This window comes from Hoplias malabaricus, unplaced genomic scaffold, assembly GCF_029633855.1.
Source record: "Hoplias malabaricus isolate fHopMal1 unplaced genomic scaffold, fHopMal1.hap1 scaffold_32, whole genome shotgun sequence".
NCBI lineage: Eukaryota > Metazoa > Chordata > Actinopteri > Characiformes > Erythrinidae > Hoplias > Hoplias malabaricus.
This window is the reverse complement of record NW_027100920.1, coordinates 491,840-514,441: the sequence shown is the minus strand read 5'-3', so window position 1 is coordinate 514,441 and position 22,602 is coordinate 491,840. Positions and strand designations below refer to the sequence as shown.

Below are 22,602 nucleotides of genomic sequence, written 5' to 3'. Positions count from 1 at the left end.
CTGTCATCTATGTTCTATTACGAATAAAATATTGACATTTGCCATCTCCACATCATTGCATTCAGTTTTTATTCACAATTTGTTTAGTGTCCCAACTTTTTTGGAATCCGGTTTGTAAATGCAACTGGGTTTGGTCCATGTTTGCATGCCATGCATGCAACATATTTAGCCGTTACTATGTGTACTCCGGTGGTCTCATCACAATCACTCACAGTGCGTTGTCCACATGCTGTTAAATCTCTATTGTCTTTGGCTCGTTTACAGTTACTACTCAGAGATGGGGTAACTGGCTCTCTGCACTCACAGCTCCTTACCTTTGGCTGCAAAGGGCACAGATCACTAATCCCTCATCATTAATGATGACTGCATTGTCTGATACTTGTAATGAGGGTGAAGATGATCATGACTGTGTTGTTTTGTCACACAGTCCACATATGGATATTTCTGAAATTACATTGGAAAATCCTGATTTGGTTTTGTTTACTGATGGTTCAACACAGATTCTGAATGGCTGTACACATGCAGTAATAGCTCAGGGTCATCTTCCTGATAATTTTTCTGCCCAAGCTGCTGAATTGGTGGCCTTAGCTAATTCTTGTATGCTAGCTTCAGGTCTAACTGAAACTGAACTGAAATTTATACTGATTCCAGGTACGCATTTGGTGTCATTCATGATTTTGGCCATATTTGGCATCGTTGTGGTTTTCTGACAGCTGCTGGTGTCACACTCACGTCCCGTCTGGTCCGTTTCTCTGCACATGGCTTTGTTTTGTCTATCTCCATGTCTCCACCTTTGTCTCCGCCTCCTCGTCTTTTCCCTTGTTATCCGTTTCAGCTGTTTCTCGTTTGTCTGTGTATTTAAGCCCTCTGGTCTCACTTCCATCTTGTGGTTCATTGTTCTCGGTTCCTGGTTTCGTGTTCTCTGTTCCTTCGTTCGCGCTGTACATTGCTACTTGTTTCACGTCTTGTTCTTTGTTCTTCGTATGTCAGTGTTCTTCGTTTCTCTCGTTCGTTTCTCTCGTTCGTTTCTCTCGTTCGTTTCTCTTGCTTCTTTCTCTTGCTCGTTTCACGCTCGTTTCATGCCCCAGTTCGTTTGTGTTTGTCTCTTGTAAATAAAGTCTGTGTTCTAAGCGTTTGCGTCCGCCCTCTGTCAGTCCTCACCCCGCGCCCCTGACAGAATGTACGACCACCAGGACGCAGCTAGCACAGAAAATATGTTCGACAGGGCTGCGATGTGGAGTAGCCGGCTCCGGCAGATACACGCCAGCGTTAATCAACGCCTACAGGAGGAGGCAGCTCGTGAATCGAGTGATTACGCCAGCGCGAGTCGTAAGAGTCAGCGGAAAAAGCGTGCTGGAGTCCCCCCTCGCTGGGGGATTACCCCCTCAGGTCTGGGGAAATTTTTTGGGGGGGGGTTAAGAGTAGGGGCTGTTAGCCTCCAGCCTCAGAGCTACGGTGGTGAGGCTAACAGGGGCGCACCTCTAGGGGATCTCAAGAGTGCGCCCGTCAAGCCCCCTAAACCTTCTAAAGCTCCAGCACAAGCCCGGCGAGCAGCACGAAACTCCTGTCCTCGAGAGCGCGGCACCTCCAGCCGCGCCTATCTTCGTGAGCGCGGCGCGCGCCTTTCCTGTCTTTTTGAGCGCGGAGCGTGCCTCTCCAGTCTCCGTGGACGATGGCGCAGATTCCTCTGCCTCCGTGGACGTCGTCGCACGTTCTCCAGTCTCTGTGGACGACGGCGCAGACTCCTCTGCCTCCGTGGACGTCGTCGCACGTTCCCCAGTCTCCGTGGACGACGGCGCAGACTCCTCTGCCTCCGTGGTCGTCGTCGCACGTTCCCCAGTCTCTGTGGACGACGGCGCAGACTCCTCTGCCTCCGTGGACGTCGTCGCACGTTCCCCAGTCTCCGTGGACGACGGCGCAGACTCCTCTGCCTCCGTGGACGTCGTCGCACGTTCCCCAGTCTCCGTGGACGACGGTGCAGGTTCCCCTGCCTCCGTGGACGACGTCACAGTTTCTCCTGCCTCCGTGGGCGACGTCGCAGTTTCTCCTGCCTCCGTGGGCGACGTCGCAGTTTCTCCTGCCTCCGTGGGCGACGTCGCAGTTTCTCCTGCCTCCGTGGGCGACGTCGCAGTTTCTCCTGCCTCCGTGGACGACGTCGCTGCAGGTTCCCCTGCCTCCGTGGACGACGTCGCTGCAGGTTCCCCTGCCTCCATGGACGCGGCTCCCCCAGCCGCTCCTCTGCTCGTGAAAGCGGCGCAGCCAGCCGCTCCCCTGCCCGAGGCTGTGGCGACGGCCGTGTCTGCCCCAGAGACTGTTGCTACGGCCGTGTCTGCCCCCGAGACTGTTGCTACGGCCGTGTCTGCCCCCGAGACTGTTGCTACGGCCGTGTCTGCCCCCGAGACTGTTGCTACGGCCGTGTCTGCCCCCGAGACTGTTGCTACGGCCGTGTCTGCCCCGAGACTGTTGCTACGGCTGTGTCTGCCCCGGTAACTGTAGATACGGTCACTTCTGGTCGTACCCGGAGGACGGCCCCAAGGACTCTGGGGTCGATCCCCAGAACTGTGCCCAGGCTGGTTCCTTGGACTGCCCCACAGACATTTGCCAGTCCTGGGCACCCCCTTGTTATTTTGATTCCTGTATCTGTCCCTGTCTTGATTCCTGTCTCTGTGCTTGTCCCTGTACCCTTGTCAGCTTTCACTTTTATTCCTGTCCCTGTCACGGTGTTCGTCTCTGTCCCCGTAAATGTTCTGATCCCGGTTCCCCTGCCAAGTCCTGTCCAATCTCCTGTCTCTGGTTCTGTCCTGTCCCCAGTTATGTCCCCTGTTTCGTCACCAGTCTTTGCTCCTGTCCGTTCCCAGCACCCAACCCCAGTCCAGTCCCAGTTACCTGTCCAGTCCCCTATGCAACCCTCCGCCCAGTCCTTGTTCCCTTCCTATGTTAAGCACCCTGTCCAGTCACATTTGTCCACTCCCGTCCAGTCTCACGTAAGCACTCCCGTTCAGCATAGTCCTTTCTTGTCACAAGTCCCATCTCCTGTCCAGTCCAAGTTTCAGTCCCCTGTTAGTCATATCCTGCCTCATGTCCAGTCTCGTGTGTCTGCTCCTGCCTTGTCTCCTGTCCTCTCTCGATTCCCGTCCCCTTTTTCTAGTCCTGTCCAGTGTACGTTTAGAGTCTAGTCCCGTGTCTCCAGCCCCATTTCCTGTGTCTGTTCCCGTCCTGTCCTGAGTCCTGTCTCTTGTTGGTTTTCTGTCTTGTTTTCCGTGCTCCCTCCTGCGCCAGCTTCTGGGGGGTCTAGGTTACGCGCCCCGGGAGTTGCGCGTTTAGGAGGGGGCATCTGTCAGCCTCTCCTCCGTCGTCCTGAGGCTGAAGGCTAACAGCCCCAACCCGTAACCCCCCCCCCCAAAAATCTCCCCGGACTTGAGGGGACAGTCCTCGGGAGCAGAGGGTCCTGCGGAGCTGACCTCGAGAGCCGATCGGGAGAATCTGGCTCTCAATAATTCGCTAAAGGTCTCTACTGTAATAAGCAGGGTTCTTTCTCTCAGCACGCGATCAGCCCACTGCAGTGCTATCCCTTTAAGAAGGGATCTCATGAACATTACCTTAATAAATTCATGTGGCGCTGGAACAGTCAGGTAATTAAGGTACAGTTGGCACTGCAGCAGGAAACCCTCAACGTTTGAAGTTCCCTCAAACTCGGAGGGAACTCCCATAAAGGACGGCAGGGCAGCAGGTTGATCCCCCACTCTTACCGCTAGAGACTCCTGGACTTGCCTGAACGTCTCCTCGAAAAAATAGTCCGTGCTAGCTGCGTCCTTCCTTGGGTCGTTCATTCTGTAAGGGGCGGGGGGTGAGGACTGACAGAGGGCGGACGCAAACGCTTAGAACACAGACTTTATTTACAAGAGACAAACACAAACGAACTGGGGCATGAAACGAGCGTGAAACGAGCAAGAGAAAGAAGCAAGAGAAACGAACGAGAGAAACGAAGAACACTGACATACGAAGAACAAAGAACAAGGCGTGAAACAAGTAGCAATGTACAGCGCGAACGAAGGAACAGAGAACACGAAACCAGGAACCGAGAACAATGAACCACAAGAGGAAGTGAGACCAGAGGGCTTAAATACACAGACAAATGAGAAACAGCTGAAACGGATAACAAGGGAAAAGACGAGGAGGCGGAGACAAAGTGAGGTCAGGTGGAACAACAGAACCAAAATATAAAGCAGCATTTGTCAAAACTACACCAAAGTGGGGTTTCTTGGGTGGATGCGCTACCTGCTGTATTGTGTAGCATCAGAACCTCACCTACATGCAAAATGTGTTTGAGTCCATTAAAATCATTACAGGACATGCCATGTCTCTACCAGAAAGCATTGATCTTAGACAGGCAGATGTGCATCTTACGTCAGATGCCTTATTAATGTACTGTAAGCAGCTCACCAATTCTGTACATTCTGCTCATCAACATGTTAAAGATGCTTAAACTGAGCCTTCCAGGAGGGACATCCAATTGTTCCAGGACAATTTGTAATGATTAAAAATCACACAGCTGGTCCACTTGAGGCAAAATGGAAAGGCCCATTCCAAGTGCTTTTAGTAACAGATGCAGCAGTATTGTGTCAAGGGAAGAAAGCTTGGACACACGTGTCACATTGCAAAGTAGTGTTACCACCTAACTAGGGACAGATGGCTGAACTGGTTGGGAGAGCTTTGGGAAGAACTGTAAGCATGTAGGCTACAGGGGCCACACCCAAAGTGAAGACACTTCTTGATTAGGGTTCCACACTTCCAGCCAGTTTCTTTGGAGCCCAGTGTAAGTAAGCCCAGTAGGGTAAGACATGGTAATACTCGATGCAATAGTGAAGTGATGTTCTTCAAAATGTTAAAAGTTTATAAACAGCCAACATGATACTGGCAAGTCTTTTAGTTTTTTTTTGTTTGTTTGTTTGTTTGTTTTTTTTTGTTTTTTACCTTCTAGGTAAAGTCAAGAACAACAGTGAAACTCCCTTGAAATGAAATGAAACTCCCTTGAAGATTTCTGCATGGATGTGTTCATCTCACCATTCCTGATAATCATCAAGGAAGATGACATGAATGAAAATGAATGAAACGAATGAAAATGTTTCTTCTACTGACTCTATGGACATGTGCTGCTGTTCACATCTCAGATTTGAGCAGTGACAATGTCTACACTACACTACGCTACATTAACAATTATATCTAATGTAAGATTAGGAAACATTAGGAAAGAAATAAGGCCTATTCAAGTTTACAACAATACATACACTTTTTTATATTTAGCTATATTTACTTACTGTGTGTGTATACTTATTGTTTGTGTAAGTGCCGTTTGGATTTCTGCTCAATTTCGTGGCACATGTTTGTTGCATTGACAATAAATGCATCATATCTTATATATAATACATTTTTTTTATTTGTCTGTTTTTTGTTTGTTTGTTTGTTTGTTTGTTTAGAAAGGCATAGCTAAAATAATTTATTTGATATAGCAGAATTTCTTGTAAAGAAGAGAGACAATGGAAGGGCGCACTTGGGTATGTGTTTTCATTTGTTTCATTTGCTTTTTTATAGGTGGGGCCCGACCTCCGAATTTCTCTTGAAAATAAAGCTTTTCTTTGTTTTGGTCTCTTTGCTGCTATAATTTATATGCGTGAAAGGTCAGTGCATATGGCATCCAAATCAGGCTGCACATGATGTACCTTTGCTGTTAACGCAACTCACTTTCTATACGGCTCTAGCGCTGCCTATGACTTTGGAGCCTTAATACATCATGGTACTTTTACTTTCGAAACTTAAGTACATTTGAAGGTAAATACTTTTGTACTTTTACTCAAGTGGAAATCTACAAAGCAGACGTCTACTTTTAATGAAGTAACAATTTAATTTGAGTATCTGTACTTTTACATTATTTTTACATGGTTTGTATACTTTGTCCACCAATGCCCACTTCTGAATAAATGAGTTCTTGTGCAACAGATTCAGTGTTCAATTTCTAAGAAATATCTGTTTTTGATATGCCCAATGACTGAGAATTTATGCCTAAAACCTATACCATAGTATGACTTCAGCAATACACTGTTTCCTTAATTACAAACCGGATTCCAAAAAAGTTGGGACACTAAAAAAAATTGTGAATAAAAACTGAATGCAATGATGTGGAGATGGCAAATATCAATATTTTATTCGTAATAGAACATAGATGACAGATCAAAAGTTTAATCTGAGTAAATGTAACATTTTAAAGGAAAAATATGTTGATTCAAAATTTCACAGTGTCAACAAATCCCAAAAAAGTTGGGACAAGTAGAAATAAGTGGCTGGAAAAAGAAAATTGAGCATATAACCAACAGCTGGGAGACCAATTAACACTAATTAGGTCAATTGATAACATGATTAGGTATAAAAAGAGCTTCTCAGTGAGTCAGTGTCTCTCTGAAGCCAAGATGGTAAGAGGATCACCAATTCCACCATTGTTGCGCAGAAAGATAGTGCAGCAATACCAGAATGGTGTTACCCAGCGTAAAATAGCAAAGACTTTTAAGTTATCATCATCAACCATGCATAACATCATCAAAAGATTCAGAGAATCTGGAACAATTGCTGTGTGTAAGGGTCAAGGCCGTAAAGCTCTACTGGATGCGTGTGATCTCTGGGCCCTTAAACATCCCTGCACCTCAAACAGGAATGCCACTGTCAAGGAAATAACAGAATTGGCTCAGGAATACTTCCAGAAAGCATTGTCAGTGAACACAATCCACCGTGCCATCCGCCGCTGCCAGCTGAAACTCTACAGTGCAAAGAGGAAGCCATTTCTAAGCAAGCTCCACAAGCTCGATGTTTGCACTGGGCCAGGGGTCTTTTAAAATGGAGTGTGGCAAAATGGAAGACTGTTCTGTGGGACACTGGGACACCATTTCATCTGGACCAGAGAGGACAAGGATAACCCAAGTTGTTATCAACGCTCCGTTCAGAAGCCGGCATCACTGATGGTATGGGGTTGCATTAGTGCTTGTGGCATGGGCAGCCTGCATTTCTGGAAAAGCACCATTAATGCAGAGAACTATGCTCAGGTTCTAGAACAACATATGCTCCCATCTAGACGTCATCTCTTTCAGGGAAGACCCTGCATTTTTCAACAAGATAATGCCAGATCACATTCTGCAGCAATCACAACATCATGGCTACGTAGGAGAAGGATCCGGGTACTGAAATGGCCAGCCTGCTGTCCAGATCTTTCACCTATAGAGAACATTTGGCACATCATAAAGAGAAAGGTGTGACAAAGAAGGCCCAAGACGATTGAACAGTTAGAGGCCTGTATTGAATGGGAGAGCATTCCTATTTCTAAACTTGAGAAACTGGTCTCCTCTGTCCCCAGACGTCTGTTGAGTGTTATAAGAAGAAGGAGGGATGCCACACAGTGGTAAAAAATGGCCTTGTCCCAACTTTTTTGGGATTTGTTGACACCATGAAATTTTGAAACAACATATTTTTCCCTTAAAATGATACATTCTCTCAGTTTAAACTTTTGATCTGTGATTTGTGTTCTATTCTGAATAAAATATTAGATGTTAGCACCTCCACACCATTGCATTCAGTTTTTATTCACAATTTGTTTAGTGTCCCAACTTTTTTGGAATCTGGTTTGTACGCTGTGGTTGTGTCTCGGATTTCTCGGAATTATACTGACATTATTTTCTCTGAATGTTTTCTGACTTTAATCTCAGATTCATTCCAACATTATTCTTAGAATTATTCTGACTTTATTCTCAGAATTCTGATTTTATTCTTTGAATCTTTTGTTAATTTTTAATGCCATGCCCCGAACACACTGTCGTAGGTTTTGTTTCTGGTTCTATTTTTTTTTCTGTTTCTGACCTTGGACTCAATGTCGATGAGCAGCAGGTCTCTGTCGCTAAACTCCAGCATCAAGTCTTGAGCCCAGACCATCCCTGTCTCCTGCAACAGGGTCAGCCTCTCAACACACTCAGATATACTCCTCAGCTCCGCCCCCAGCTCACAGGTCAGTAAATGCTACAAACACACACACACACACAGTGACATGTACAAATACACACAAGATGTGTTTGTTTATGAAGTGTGTGTCACTGTTGTGTTGGAGTTAATGGAGTATGTGTTAATGTTTTGTGCATATGAGTGTGTGTGTGTGTGTGTTTGTTACCTCAACTCTGTACTGGAATTTGTTCAGCTGGTTGTTGATAGATTGAGCGTATTCCTTCCTTCTCACTGTCAGAACACAGCAACGTCATTATCAACAAAAAAAAACATCAAAAATAACACAACTCCACAAACAACACAACAAAAACAACATCATCATCCACAACAACAACACAACACCAACAAACAAAAACAACACAACTATAACACCGCACAACACCACCAACAACACAAAAGCAAACACAACACAACACAACCCAAACAACAACTGCAAAACTACATCATCAAAAACACTAACAACATTAAGACAACAGACACACAACACAGTAATACACCACAAACAATAACACAAAACCAACAACAGCACCTAAACAACATCAACAATACACCAACACAACAACAAACAACACAAAAATAAAACAACAACAATAACAAAAAATTCCGCAAATCCAGTGTGGGTGTGCGTGTTGGTGGCGGGGCCTCAATATTTAGACTCACTGTAGATGGCCTTTGCACTGGGTCTGGAATGACTGCGGACCAAAGATGAGTTTCCATCCACAGAATAAACACTGAATCACAATAAACACAAAGTAAACACACAATAAACTCCAGTAAACAAACATTCATTCATTCATTGTCTGTAATTTTATCCAGTTCCGGGTTGTGGTGGGTCTGGAGCCTACCCAGAATAACTTGGCACAAGGTACACACCTTGGAGGGGGAGCCAGTCCTTCCCAGAGCAACACACACTCACACATTCATTTACACATATGGACACTTTTGAGTTGGGAGGGAACTGGAGCACCCGGAGGAAACCGACATGGACACAGGGAGAACACACCAAAGTCCTCACAGACAGTCACCCGGAGCGGGACTCGAACCCATAACCCCGGGACCCTGGAGCTGTGTGACTAACACTATCTGCCACTGTGCCGTCTAGTAAACACAAAATTAACAAGTAGTAAACATTCCGTAAACACAGTAAACACACAGTAAACATATAATAAATGCAAAATAAACACACAATGAACACACTAAACATATAATAAACACACAGTATACACATAAGAAACACAGAGTAAACACACAAACACACAGTAAACATACAAACACACAGTAATCACCACCCAAAACCACCTTTTCACAAGACTGCCAATGTTTATGATTAGATTCCATTAGCATCCTCACCTTGACCGAGGAGAATCAGCACTGACCCTGCCCCTTCCTGCACCACCTGAGCTGAAATCAAACACACTGCTCCTCTCAAACATCTCCAACTGCAGGTACGTATACACACACACACACACACGCGCAGACACACATATACACAGTGGGTATATAAATAAATATACATCTTTAATCTAAGTGTTTTTTATTATTAAATATTTATAGTGTAGTGACTTCTGATTTTGTGGTTGTTATTTTGTCTCCTTCCCCCACACTGTTTATGTGTTTATAACACCATAAAAATCAAGTCTTTCATATTACACACGCACATGCACACACCCACACACACATCCCTGTACAGTTCAGTATTGAACTCTAAACAGTTTAAGCACAGTCTGATCTCAGGATTAAACTCTAAACCCATTTTAGACAGTCTGATCTCAGGATTAAACTCTAAACTCAGTTTAAGCACAGTCTGATGTCAGGATTAAACTCTAAACACATGTTAGACAGAGTCTGATCTCAGGACTAAATTCTAAGTTCATTTTAGACAGAGTCAGATCTCAGGATTAAACATCTCAACCCAGTGTAAACACAGTCAGATCTCAGGCTTAAACTTTTAACCCAGATGAAAACAGTTCACAGGCTAAAAACGTCACAAACAGGAGAACTAAATGTACTGAAAGAGAATTTATGCTAATGAGGAGGTTCTGAGGAGCTTTGATGTGGCGGTGGTCCAGACCGGACTAGTACCTTTGAGGGATCTGTCTGTTTGGAGTCAGGTTAGTATTCTTCTCCTCGGCTGAAGGTCCGATGTGAGAGAATCACAGAGAAACTCTGACCAAAGTCCAACAGGTGCAGCGAGGAAACAGGAAACAGACAGGTAAGTCGTCAAGGGACCGACCAATAGAAACGCTCCAGATACTCAGCGCATTAGCAAAAGTCCTCAGAGAGATATATGAGGCACTTTTTGTAACTTCGTTTTGACAGGTCATTTGGGCCAATCAGAGCGTGCCACGTCATCAAGCCCCGCCCCCTTTTGGGAGGGAAGTCCCGCCCTCTCGTCCAATCAGAAGCGTTTATTTGCTCGGAAGTCCCGCCCTGTCATCGACCAATCATAAGTGTGTATTTTCCCGCCCTTGTTCAAAAGTCCCGCCCTCGCTTCGTCCAATCGCAAGCGTGTATTTTACCCCCGGATTTCCCGCCCTCCCCTCAACCAATCATAAACGTGTATTTTAACCGTAATTCCCGCCCTTCGCTCTGTTTTATTATAGATATCTACGACCCCCCACGATGAACCCCTTTATCGCGCGCGCACATACGCGAGCCCCCCACCCCTTTATCGCGCACACACGCGCGCACAGGCTCTGTTTCATCACAGGTGTCAAGTCACGAGCTACGCTTTATCAGTCGCACACTCGCTACCGTAATCGCTAACGATCAACCACCCCACCCCTTTTATCGCGCGCACACACATAAGTGAACCCCCCACCCCTTTTATCGCGCGCACACACATAAGTGAACCCCCCACCACTTTGGAATTACAGGAATCGTCAAACGCCCCCCCCATCAAACGGTTATGACACACGCACGTACCCCCCACACACACACATACAGGGTATACATAAGTAAATTTTTAATTTTCTAACTCCAAGTTCTAAATGATTAATGGTGTTTTAGTGATTAAAGATTGTTTTAAAATCGTTCATTTTCTCCCCCGGTCTATGACCCACACCCCAAAACATACTGTTTTCATACGATAAAAAATGACATTTGAAGATGTCTTAACGCTGCCCCTCCTAAACCCTCCTCCTCGCTGTACGTCAGAAAAGTTTACGATAAGTGACTCAGTATATCTAGGAGCTCAAAAATCTACGCATTACACGCTGACATTCAACTTTGGATGATATACTGCTCGGACTGGAACCAAAAGGTAAGAACTGACATTTATAACGTAAAATAAGAATAATTTAAGAATATTACTTTATATTTCATTTTAAAAATTTTATATATTTATTTATTTATTTTATTTTTATTTTTTAGATTAAGAACAAACAAGAACAGACGTGATGGCTAATATTTTACAAGCTCCAAGACTAAGTCCTTAGGGTAAGTAAATATATATATATATTTATATATAAATGTGTATATATATATGTAATATGTATTTTATAATGTTATTCATGAAAATTTTCGTATCTCTTTAGTCAAACGTCCTAAACAGTTATGAACTGGAGACACCTCCTACTTGAACACATCCACTTATGATGAAGCTCTTCCCCTGTAAGTAAAGTACAATATGTTATTCATAATTTTGTGTGTATTTCCTAGTCCTAATTGAAGCTTTTTGTATTTTTTTCATCCTTAGATTTCAGTAAAAACAATCTGAAACTATTATGATGCTACTTTCTACGAATGCTGTCGTCTGTGAAGAGCCATCGACTGTTGACTCAAGAATGTAAAACTTATTTTATTTAATGTTTATTTATTCATTTGCTTTATTGTATTAGTCAAATGGCGCAAAAACGCCCTAACAACGAGGTTTTAAACAATGAAGCTAAGAAGCCTAACATCAGTCCTTTTTCACATGATTTAAATAGCACTCAGATAATCTGCGAACTAAAACGCAGTATTTCAAAATTAGAAACTAAATTGAATGAATACGAAACGTACACAACTCTGAATCCTTTTCTGTTAGAAGCTGTAAATCAGCTTAATGACAGTTTGTCAGTAAATCCAACCCAAAACTTTGAATGTTTAAAGTCTCCTGTTAATACCTCAGAAAATACAGCTAAAAGTTTGCATGATGTTTTCTTTGAACTGGAGCACAGCTTATCGAAATTACAAAACACACTCAATGAATACGACACGTGTACAACTCTGAATCCTTTTCTGTTAGATGCTGTAAAACAGCTTAATGACAGTTTGTCAGAACCTTCTAAGCCAACCACAGACTTTGAATGTTTAACGTCTCCTGTTAATACCTCAGAAAATAATCCTGAAATTTTGTCAGATTTTTTCTATGAACTAAATCAAAGTCTTTTGAGATTAAATGATAATCTGATAAACTTAAGTCAAAATTCATTAACCAGTCCTGATTATCATGACAATTCTCCTCCTTCACCTAATATTGAGAATAACCCCAATGACAATTCTCCTCCTCCATCACCTAATATTGAGAATAACCCCAATGACAATTCTCCTCCTCCTTCACCTAATACTGAGAATAACCCCAATGACAATTCTCCTCCTCCTTCACCTAATACTGAGAATAACCCCAATGACAATCCACCTGACGATGGTGATGTACAAACGGGAGGTGATCTTGACCCAAATATCAATATAAATCGCTTAGACAGATTCCGCACCACAGAAATTAGAAGAAGGATAAACTTTTTTTCTCTCGGTAACGTCGACAGCTTTGCAGAATTTTACAATTATGTTCTTGAGATTTTAAATGAAATGCTCAATGTTGCCAATGGTGAAATAGTTGGACCGAGTGATGGTGTGTTTGTAGAAATTCAGGGTGATTCGCTCAATGTTTCGTCGCGTGTTCAGATAAATGATGGGGGTATCGATCTGAATTCCTTTCTGATGTTGTTTGAAAACTCCATCCAGAGTAAATTTGAAATACTTTCCGATGAAACTTTACAATTAGTTATTCGGATTGTGCACGCTCCTCAGGGTGGAGGGAAAAAAAAGCTATCGGGTATCTTCAGCACAGATTTTATTCAGAAAAAGATGAAACATCTGTATGTTTTTCACAACAAAGATAACCTCTGTTTTGCCTTATGCGTTTCTCAAATATTGAATCCTGAGAAAAACATTTTCGAAGTAGAACAAATAGCGAGGCAACTGCAAAATGATGTAGGTTTATCCATAGATGAAATGGTTAGCTTTGCACATATCGCACGCTTTGAGCAACATTTGAACTGCAAAATCATAGTGTTGTACCGAAGTGATGAAAAGAAGGGGTATAGTTTGTTTCAGAACACTAACATGCCTCATGACAAAACCGTTTACCTGTTCTTGCAAGATAACCATTATTACGGCGTCAAAAATCTTAAAGGTGTTTTAGGTACATCCTATGTCTGCCCCTACTGTTCCACCGGCTTTAACAATCAGAAACATCACAAATGCGATTTTCATTGCAACGTATGTCTTGACAAAGACTGTCCTAAACGGTCTAAAAAGACTGTACAATGTGAAGATTGTCTAAGGGTTTGCAGATCGCAGTATTGTTATGATAAACATAAAACAGTGATCGATCCAAGCGGTGATCAAACTTTATGCAAAACTAGATTCTACTGCCCTAAATGCAATACCGTGCAGGATCAGAGTAAAGGATCGAAAAAGCATCAGTGTCAAACCAATCGTTGTAAAAACTGTGGAGCCAAAGTTGATTCAGAAATCACACATGAATGTTTTATGCAACCTATAATATTTGAAATTCCCGATGAAAAGTACGTCTTTTACGATTTTGAGACGAATCAAGAAACAGGTTACCACGTAGCTAATTATATATGTTGCATTGATTTCAAAGGTAGGGAGTGGACAGCAAAAGGGGACAATTGCGTGGCATCATTCTTTAGAAAGTATCGCAAGGAAAAGTATAAAAGTTATACATTCATAGCGCACAACGCTAGAGGGTATGATTCATACCTTTTGTTGAACCATTTAGTGAAGGAAGGTATCACCCCTAACATCATAGCGCAAGGTGGTAAAATCTTGTGTTTTCAAGATGTTGAGTATAAACAGAGATACATCGATAGTCTCTCTTTTCTCCCTATGAGACTGAGCGCTATTCCAAAGGCTATGGGGTTCACATCAGACAAAAAAGGTTATTTCCCACATTTTTGGAATACTGTGGAAAATCAGAATTATGTAGGACCTTATCCGAAACCCGAGTTCTACGGGGTAGACACCATGATGACCAAAGAAAGAGAAGAATTTTTTGAATGGTACAATACATGTACAGGAAAGCTCTTTCACTTTAAGGAAGAAATGGCTCAATATTGTAAGAACGACGTCCACATTCTGAGAAAAGGTTGTATAGCTTTCAGGGATGAGATACTTAGCAGTACAATGGTTGACCCGTTCAAATGCATCACCATAGCTAGTGTCTGTTTACAAATATTCAGAATCAACTTTCTGTCTGAAAACATTTTAGCTATCCCGCCATTAGATAATTACATCGACAGTCAGAAATCTTTCTCAACACCTTCCATACAATGGCTCGAGTACATCTCTGAGAGAGACAAGATCCCCATCCGACATGCCCTCAATGAAGGTGAGGTCAAATTCGGAAACTATTTTGTGGATGGTTATTATGACGACGGTAGTGAACGTAAGGCTTTTGAGTTTTTAGGATGTTTTTATCACGGATGTGATAAATGTTTTCCTTCAAATTTACCACATCCTCTAAGTAAGAGTTCACAATCCTTTGGGGATGTTTATCAAAATTCTATGGATAGAATTCAGACTTTACAAAACACTTTCAAACTGAACGTAACTATGATGTGGGAGCATACCTGGAATGAGATGAAAAGATCAAACCAGGATGTTAAATTGTTTATGTCCCGCTTTGACTTCCCTGAGCGCATAAAACCGCGAGATGCTCTGTTTGGTGGTCGAACAAACGCATTACATCTCCATTATGTAGCACAGCCCGGTGAAAGGATTGATTACTATGATTTCACGTCCCTCTATCCTTATGTAAATAAAACAAAGAGGTACCCCGTGGGTCACCCCACTATCATCTTTCGTGATTTCCAACCGTTGGAAAAATATTTTGGGCTTATTAGAGCAAAAGTTCTCCCCCCTAAGGGCTTGTGGGCCCCTGTTCTCCCTTATAGAGTGAAAAGCAAACTCTTGTTTCCTTTGTGTCGGACGTGTGCTGAACAACAAATGCAAAACTGTAAACACTCGGATGAGGAGAGGGCCCTGACAGGTAGTTGGTGTAGCGTTGAGGTGATGAAAGCCATTGAGAAGGGGTACAGAGTGTTGAAGGTGTTTGAAATATGGCACTTCCCTAATCATTCGAAATATTTGTTTACAGAATACATCGACAGGTTTCTGCAGACAAAACAGGAGAGTTCAGGTTATCCCTCCTGGGTGGTGAATGAGGCCGATAAAAAAGAGTACATTCAAAAGTATGAGGAGAATGAAGGGATCAAACTAGAACAATCACGCATTGAAGTTAATCCTGCGCAGAGATCTGTGGCTAAACTGGCTTTGAATTCTTTATGGGGAAAAATGTGTCAGAGAACAGACAGGACAAACACTACACTGATCAAAGACCCTAGTGAGTTTTTACAATTCATATTCTCGGATATGTATAACGTAAGTCATTTCTCCTTTCTGAATCAGGAGGTGGCATTGGTGCAGTGGCGTTACGCAGACGATAGATGTCTCAAACCGGGTAACGCTAATGTATTTATAGGTATTTTCACCACAGCCTATGCTAGACTTGAATTATACAATGTGATAGATCAACTACAGCAGAGATGCTTATACACGGATACTGACAGCGTCATTTTCAAAAGTAAAGAAGGTGACTGGATGCCTCCTCTAAGTGATTACTTAGGAGGCCTTACGAGTGAATTGGACACAGGTGATCAAATAGTAGAATTTGTCAGCGGGGGTCCGAAAACCTATGGTTACCGCACTCTCAAAGGGAAGACTACGATGAAAGTTAAGGGTATTACTTTAAACTACACCAATGGTGAAATTGTTAACTTGAAATCCTTGACAGAACTGGTTAATGAACATGTGAAAAATCCTAATTCTAACGCTGAAATTATGACTACCCACAATCAAATTGTGAGAGATAAAAGAGGCTTTCACTTAAAAAACAAATCACTGATGAAAAGGTTCAGAGTTGTGTACGATAAACGTGTTCTCTTACCCGATTTCACAACATTACCATACGGATATTAAATAACTAACTAAAAATGATTCATCCAAGGGGATTTGATTCTAGACTTCAGCTTCCTTTTTCTTGTATAGTGTGTGGACCAAGCAATAGTGGAAAATCTTTTTTTTATCAAAATGTTGTTGGAAAATTGTAAGGATTCCATGTCAAAAACCCCGGATCAAATTGTATGTTGTTATACGTGCTGGCAACCTCTCTATGATGAACTGCTGAACAAAATAAACATACGTTTTGATCCGGGGTTTTTGACATGGAATCCTTACAATTTTCCAACAACATTTTGATAAAAAAAAGATTTTCCACTATTGCTTGGTCCACACACTATACAAGAAAAAGGAAGCTGAAGTCTAGAATCAAATCCCCTTGGATGAATCATTTTTAGTTAGTTATTTAATATCCGTATGGTAATGTTGTGAAATCGGGTAAGAGAACACGTTTATCGTACACAACTCTGAACCTTTTCATCAGTGATTTGTTTTTTAAGTGAAAGCCTCTTTTATCTCTCACAATTTGATTGTGGGTAGTCATAATTTCAGCGTTAGAATTAGGATTTTTCACATGTTCATTAACCAGTTCTGTCAAGGATTTCAAGTTAACAATTTCACCATTGGTGTAGTTTAAAGTAATACCCTTAACTTTCATCGTAGTCTTCCCTTTGAGAGTGCGGTAACCATAGGTTTTCGGACCCCCGCTGACAAATTCTACTATTTGATCACCTGTGTCCAATTCACTCGTAAGGCCTCCTAAGTAATCACTTAGAGGAGGCATCCAGTCACCTTCTTTACTTTTGAAAATGACGCTGTCAGTATCCGTGTATAAGCATCTCTGCTGTAGTTGATCTATCACATTGTATAATTCAAGTCTAGCATAGGCTGTGGTGAAAATACCTATAAATACATTAGCGTTACCCGGTTTGAGACATCTATCGTCTGCGTAACGCCACTGCACCAATGCCACCTCCTGATTCAGAAAGGAGAAATGACTTACGTTATACATATCCGAGAATATGAATTGTAAAAACTCACTAGGGTCTTTGATCAGTGTAGTGTTTGTCCTGTCTGTTCTCTGACACATTTTTCCCCATAAAGAATTCAAAGCCAGTTTAGCCACAGATCTCTGCGCAGGATTAACTTCAATGCGTGATTGTTCTAGTTTGATCCCTTCATTCTCCTCATACTTTTGAATGTACTCTTTTTTATCGGCCTCATTCACCACCCAGGAGGGATAACCTGAACTCTCCTGTTTTGTCTGCAGAAACCTGTCGATGTATTCTGTAAACAAATATTTCGAATGATTAGGGAAGTGCCATATTTCAAACACCTTCAACACTCTGTACCCCTTCTCAATGGCTTTCATCACCTCAACGCTACACCAACTACCTGTCAGGGCCCTCTCCTCATCCGAGTGTTTACAGTTTTGCATTTGTTGTTCAGCACACGTCCGACACAAAGGAAACAAGAGTTTGCTTTTCACTCTATAAGGGAGAACAGGGGCCCACAAGCCCTTAGGGGGGAGAACTTTTGCTCTAATAAGCCCAAAATATTTTTCCAACGGTTGGAAATCACGAAAGATGATAGTGGGGTGACCCACGGGGTACCTCTTTGTTTTATTTACATAAGGATAGAGGGACGTGAAATCATAGTAATCAATCCTTTCACCGGGCTGTGCTACATAATGGAGATGTAATGCGTTTGTTCGACCACCAAACAGAGCATCTCGCGGTTTTATGCGCTCAGGGAAGTCAAAGCGGGACATAAACAATTTAACATCCTGGTTTGATCTTTTCATCTCATTCCAGGTATGCTCCCACATCATAGTTACGTTCAGTTTGAAAGTGTTTTGTAAAGTCTGAATTCTATCCATAGAATTTTGATAAACATCCCCAAAGGATTGTGAACTCTTACTTAGAGGATGTGGTAAATTTGAAGGAAAACATTTATCACATCCGTGATAAAAACATCCTAAAAACTCAAAAGCCTTACGTTCACTACCGTCGTCATAATAACCATCCACAAAATAGTTTCCGAATTTGACCTCACCTTCATTGAGGGCATGTCGGATGGGGATCTTGTCTCTCTCAGAGATGTACTCGAGCCATTGTATGGAAGGTGTTGAGAAAGATTTCTGACTGTCGATGTAATTATCTAATGGCGGGATAGCTAAAATGTTTTCAGACAGAAAGTTGATTCTGAATATTTGTAAACAGACACTAGCTATGGTGATGCATTTGAACGGGTCAACCATTGTACTGCTAAGTATCTCATCCCTGAAAGCTATACAACCTTTTCTCAGAATGTGGACGTCGTTCTTACAATATTGAGCCATTTCTTCCTTAAAGTGAAAGAGCTTTCCTGTACATGTATTGTACCATTCAAAAAATTCTTCTCTTTCTTTGGTCATCATGGTGTCTACCCCGTAGAACTCGGGTTTCGGATAAGGTCCTACATAATTCTGATTTTCCACAGTATTCCAAAAATGTGGGAAATAACCTTTTTTGTCTGATATGAACCCCATAGCCTTTGGAATAGCGCTCAGTCTCATAGGGAGAAAAGAGAGACTATCGATGTATCTCTGTTTATACTCAACATCTTGAAAACACAAGATTTTACCACCTTGCGCTATGATGTTAGGGGTGATACCTTCCTTCACTAAATGGTTCAACAAAAGGTATGAATCATACCCTCTAGCGTTGTGCGCTATGAATGTATAACTTTTATACTTTTCCTTGCGATACTTTCTAAAGAATGATGCCACGCAATTGTCCCCTTTTGCTGTCCACTCCCTACCTTTGAAATCAATGCAACATATATAATTAGCTACGTGGTAACCTGTTTCTTGATTCGTCTCAAAATCGTAAAAGACGTACTTTTCATCGGGAATTTCAAATATTATAGGTTGCATAAAACATTCATGTGTGATTTCTGAATCAACTTTGGCTCCACAGTTTTTACAACGATTGGTTTGACACTGATGCTTTTTCGATCCTTTACTCTGATCCTGCACGGTATTGCATTTAGGGCAGTAGAATCTAGTTTTGCATAAAGTTTGATCACCGCTTGGATCGATCACTGTTTTATGTTTATCATAACAATACTGCGATCTGCAAACCCTTAGACAATCTTCACATTGTACAGTCTTTTTAGACCGTTTAGGACAGTCTTTGTCAAGACATACGTTGCAATGAAAATCGCATTTGTGATGTTTCTGATTGTTAAAGCCGGTGGAACAGTAGGGGCAGACATAGGATGTACCTAAAACACCTTTAAGATTTTTGACGCCGTAATAATGGTTATCTTGCAAGAACAGGTAAACGGTTTTGTCATGAGGCATGTTAGTGTTCTGAAACAAACTATACCCCTTCTTTTCATCACTTCGGTACAACACTATGATTTTGCAGTTCAAATGTTGCTCAAAGCGTGCGATATGTGCAAAGCTAACCATTTCATCTATGGATAAACCTACATCATTTTGCAGTTGCCTCGCTATTTGTTCTACTTCGAAAATGTTTTTCTCAGGATTCAATATTTGAGAAACGCATAAGGCAAAACAGAGGTTATCTTTGTTGTGAAAAACATACAGATGTTTCATCTTTTTCTGAATAAAATCTGTGCTGAAGATACCCGATAGCTTTTTTTTCCCTCCACCCTGAGGAGCGTGCACAATCCGAATAACTAATTGTAAAGTTTCATCGGAAAGTATTTCAAATTTACTCTGGATGGAGTTTTCAAACAACATCAGAAAGGAATTCAGATCGATACCCCCATCATTTATCTGAACACGCGACGAAACATTGAGCGAATCACCCTGAATTTCTACAAACACACCATCACTCGGTCCAACTATTTCACCATTGGCAACATTGAGCATTTCATTTAAAATCTCAAGAACATAATTGTAAAATTCTGCAAAGCTGTCGACGTTACCGAGAGAAAAAAAGTTTGTCCTTCTTCTAATTTCTGTGGTGCGGAATCTGTCTAAGCGATTTATATTGATATTTGGGTCAAGATCACCTCCCGTTTGTACATCACCATCGTCAGGTGGATTGTCATTGGGGTTATTCTCAGTATTAGGTGAAGGAGGAGGAGAATTGTCATTGGGGTTATTCTCAGTATTAGGTGAAGGAGGAGGAGAATTGTCATTGGGCTTATTCTCAATATTAGGTGATGGAGGAGGAGAATTGTCATTGGGGTTATTCTCAATATTAGGTGAAGGAGGAGAATTGTCATGATAATCAGGACTGGTTAATGAATTTTGACTTAAGTTTATCAGATTATCATTTAATCTCAAAAGACTTTGATTTAGTTCATAGAAAAAATCTGACAAAATTTCAGGATTATTTTCTGAGGTATTAACAGGAGACGTTAAACATTCAAAGTCTGTGGTTGGCTTAGAAGGTTCTGACAAACTGTCATTAAGCTGTTTTACAGCATCTAACAGAAAAGGATTCAGAGTTGTACACGTGTCGTATTCATTGAGTGTGTTTTGTAATTTCGATAAGCTGTGCTCCAGTTCAAAGAAAACATCATGCAAACTTTTAGCTGTATTTTCTGAGGTATTAACAGGAGACTTTAAACATTCAAAGTTTTGGGTTGGATTTACTGACAAACTGTCATTAAGCTGATTTACAGCTTCTAACAGAAAAGGATTCAGAGTTGTGTACGTTTCGTATTCATTCAATTTAGTTTCTAATTTTGAAATACTGCGTTTTAGTTCGCAGATTATCTGAGTGCTATTTAAATCATGTGAAAAAGGACTGATGTTAGGCTTCTTAGCTTCATTGTTTAAAACCTCGTTGTTAGGGCGTTTTTGCGCCATTTGACTAATACAATAAAGCAAATGAATAAATAAACATTAAATAAAATAAGTTTTACATTCTTGAGTCAACAGTCGATGGCTCTTCACAGACGACAGCATTCGTAGAAAGTAGCATCATAATAGTTTCAGATTGTTTTTACTGAAATCTAAGGATGAAAAAAATACAAAAAGCTTCAATTAGGACTAGGAAATACACACAAAATTATGAATAACATATTGTACTTTACTTACAGGGGAAGAGCTTCATCATAAGTGGATGTGTTCAAGTAGGAGGTGTCTCCAGTTCATAACTGTTTAGGACGTTTGACTAAAGAGATACGAAAATTTTCATGAATAACATTATAAAATACATATTACATATATATATACACATTTATATATAAATATATATATATATTTACTTACCCTAAGGACTTAGTCTTGGAGCTTGTAAAATATTAGCCATCACGTCTGTTCTTGTTTGTTCTTAATCTAAAAAATAAAAATAAAATAAATAAATAAATATATAAAATTTTTAAAATGAAATATAAAGTAATATTCTTAAATTATTCTTATTTTACGTTATAAATGTCAGTTCTTACCTTTTGGTTCCAGTCCGAGCAGTATATCATCCAAAGTTGAATGTCAGCGTGTAATGCGTAGATTTTTGAGCTCCTAGATATACTGAGTCACTTATCGTAAACTTTTCTGACGTACAGCGAGGAGGAGGGTTTAGGAGGGGCAGCGTTAAGACATCTTCAAATGTCATTTTTTATCGTATGAAAACAGTATGTTTTGGGGTGTGGGTCATAGACCGGGGGAGAAAATGAACGATTTTAAAACAATCTTTAATCACTAAAACACCATTAATCATTTAGAACTTGGAGTTAGAAAATTAAAAATTTACTTATGTATACCCTGTATGTGTGTGTGTGGGGGGTACGTGCGTGTGTCATAACCGTTTGATGGGGGGGGCGTTTGACGATTCCTGTAATTCCAAAGTGGTGGGGGGTTCACTTATGTGTGTGCGCGCGATAAAAGGGGTGGGGGGTTCACTTATGTGTGTGCGCGCGATAAAAGGGGTGGGGTGGTTGATCGTTAGCGATTACGGTAGCGAGTGTGCGACTGATAAAGCGTAGCTCGTGACTTGACACCTGTGATGAAACAGAGCCTGTGCGCGCGTGTGTGCGCGATAAAGGGGTGGGGGGCTCGCGTATGTGCGCGCGCGATAAAGGGGTTCATCGTGGGGGGTCGTAGATATCTATAATAAAACAGAGCGAAGGGCGGGAATTACGGTTAAAATACACGTTTATGATTGGTTGAGGGGAGGGCGGGAAATCCGGGGGTAAAATACACGCTTGCGATTGGACGAAGCGAGGGCGGGACTTTTGAACAAGGGCGGGAAAATACACACTTATGATTGGTCGATGACAGGGCGGGACTTCCGAGCAAATAAACGCTTCTGATTGGACGAGAGGGCGGGACTTCCTGTCAAATACACGCTTCTG

The 22,602-nt window shown here is 41.6% G+C and overlaps 1 protein-coding gene and 2 long non-coding RNA genes across 3 annotated transcripts in view; 1 reads left to right on the top strand and 2 right to left on the bottom strand.

Moving 5' to 3' along the window:
• eps8l3a (EPS8 signaling adaptor L3a) overlaps window positions 1-10,213 on the bottom strand; it is a 42,103-nt gene extending 31,890 nt beyond the window's left edge. The window contains exons 1-5 of the mRNA XM_066658866.1: window positions 10,120-10,213; window positions 9,388-9,476; window positions 8,698-8,768; window positions 8,204-8,268; window positions 7,900-8,055 (exon numbers count right to left, since the gene is read on the bottom strand). Coding sequence (XP_066514963.1) covers window positions 7,900-8,055; window positions 8,204-8,268; window positions 8,698-8,768; window positions 9,388-9,470 — 375 coding nt within the window. The 5' untranslated portion in view covers window positions 9,471-9,476; window positions 10,120-10,213. The remainder of the gene's footprint in view (window positions 1-7,899; window positions 8,056-8,203; window positions 8,269-8,697; window positions 8,769-9,387; window positions 9,477-10,119) is intronic.
• Window positions 10,214-11,000: 787 nt separating this feature from the next.
• LOC136682383 (uncharacterized) lies at window positions 11,001-16,459 on the top strand. Its single transcript, XR_010798620.1, has 4 exons — window positions 11,001-11,299; window positions 11,410-11,475; window positions 11,574-11,649; window positions 11,735-16,459. It is a non-coding gene; the product is annotated as an uncharacterized lncRNA (long non-coding RNA).
• A 4,007-nt stretch (window positions 16,460-20,466) lies between these two features.
• LOC136682379 (uncharacterized) lies at window positions 20,467-21,995 on the bottom strand. Its single transcript, XR_010798619.1, has 4 exons — window positions 21,697-21,995; window positions 21,521-21,586; window positions 21,347-21,422; window positions 20,467-21,261 (listed from the first exon to the last, which is right to left on the bottom strand). It is a non-coding gene; the product is annotated as an uncharacterized lncRNA (long non-coding RNA).
• Window positions 21,996-22,602: the final 607 nt, after the last annotated feature.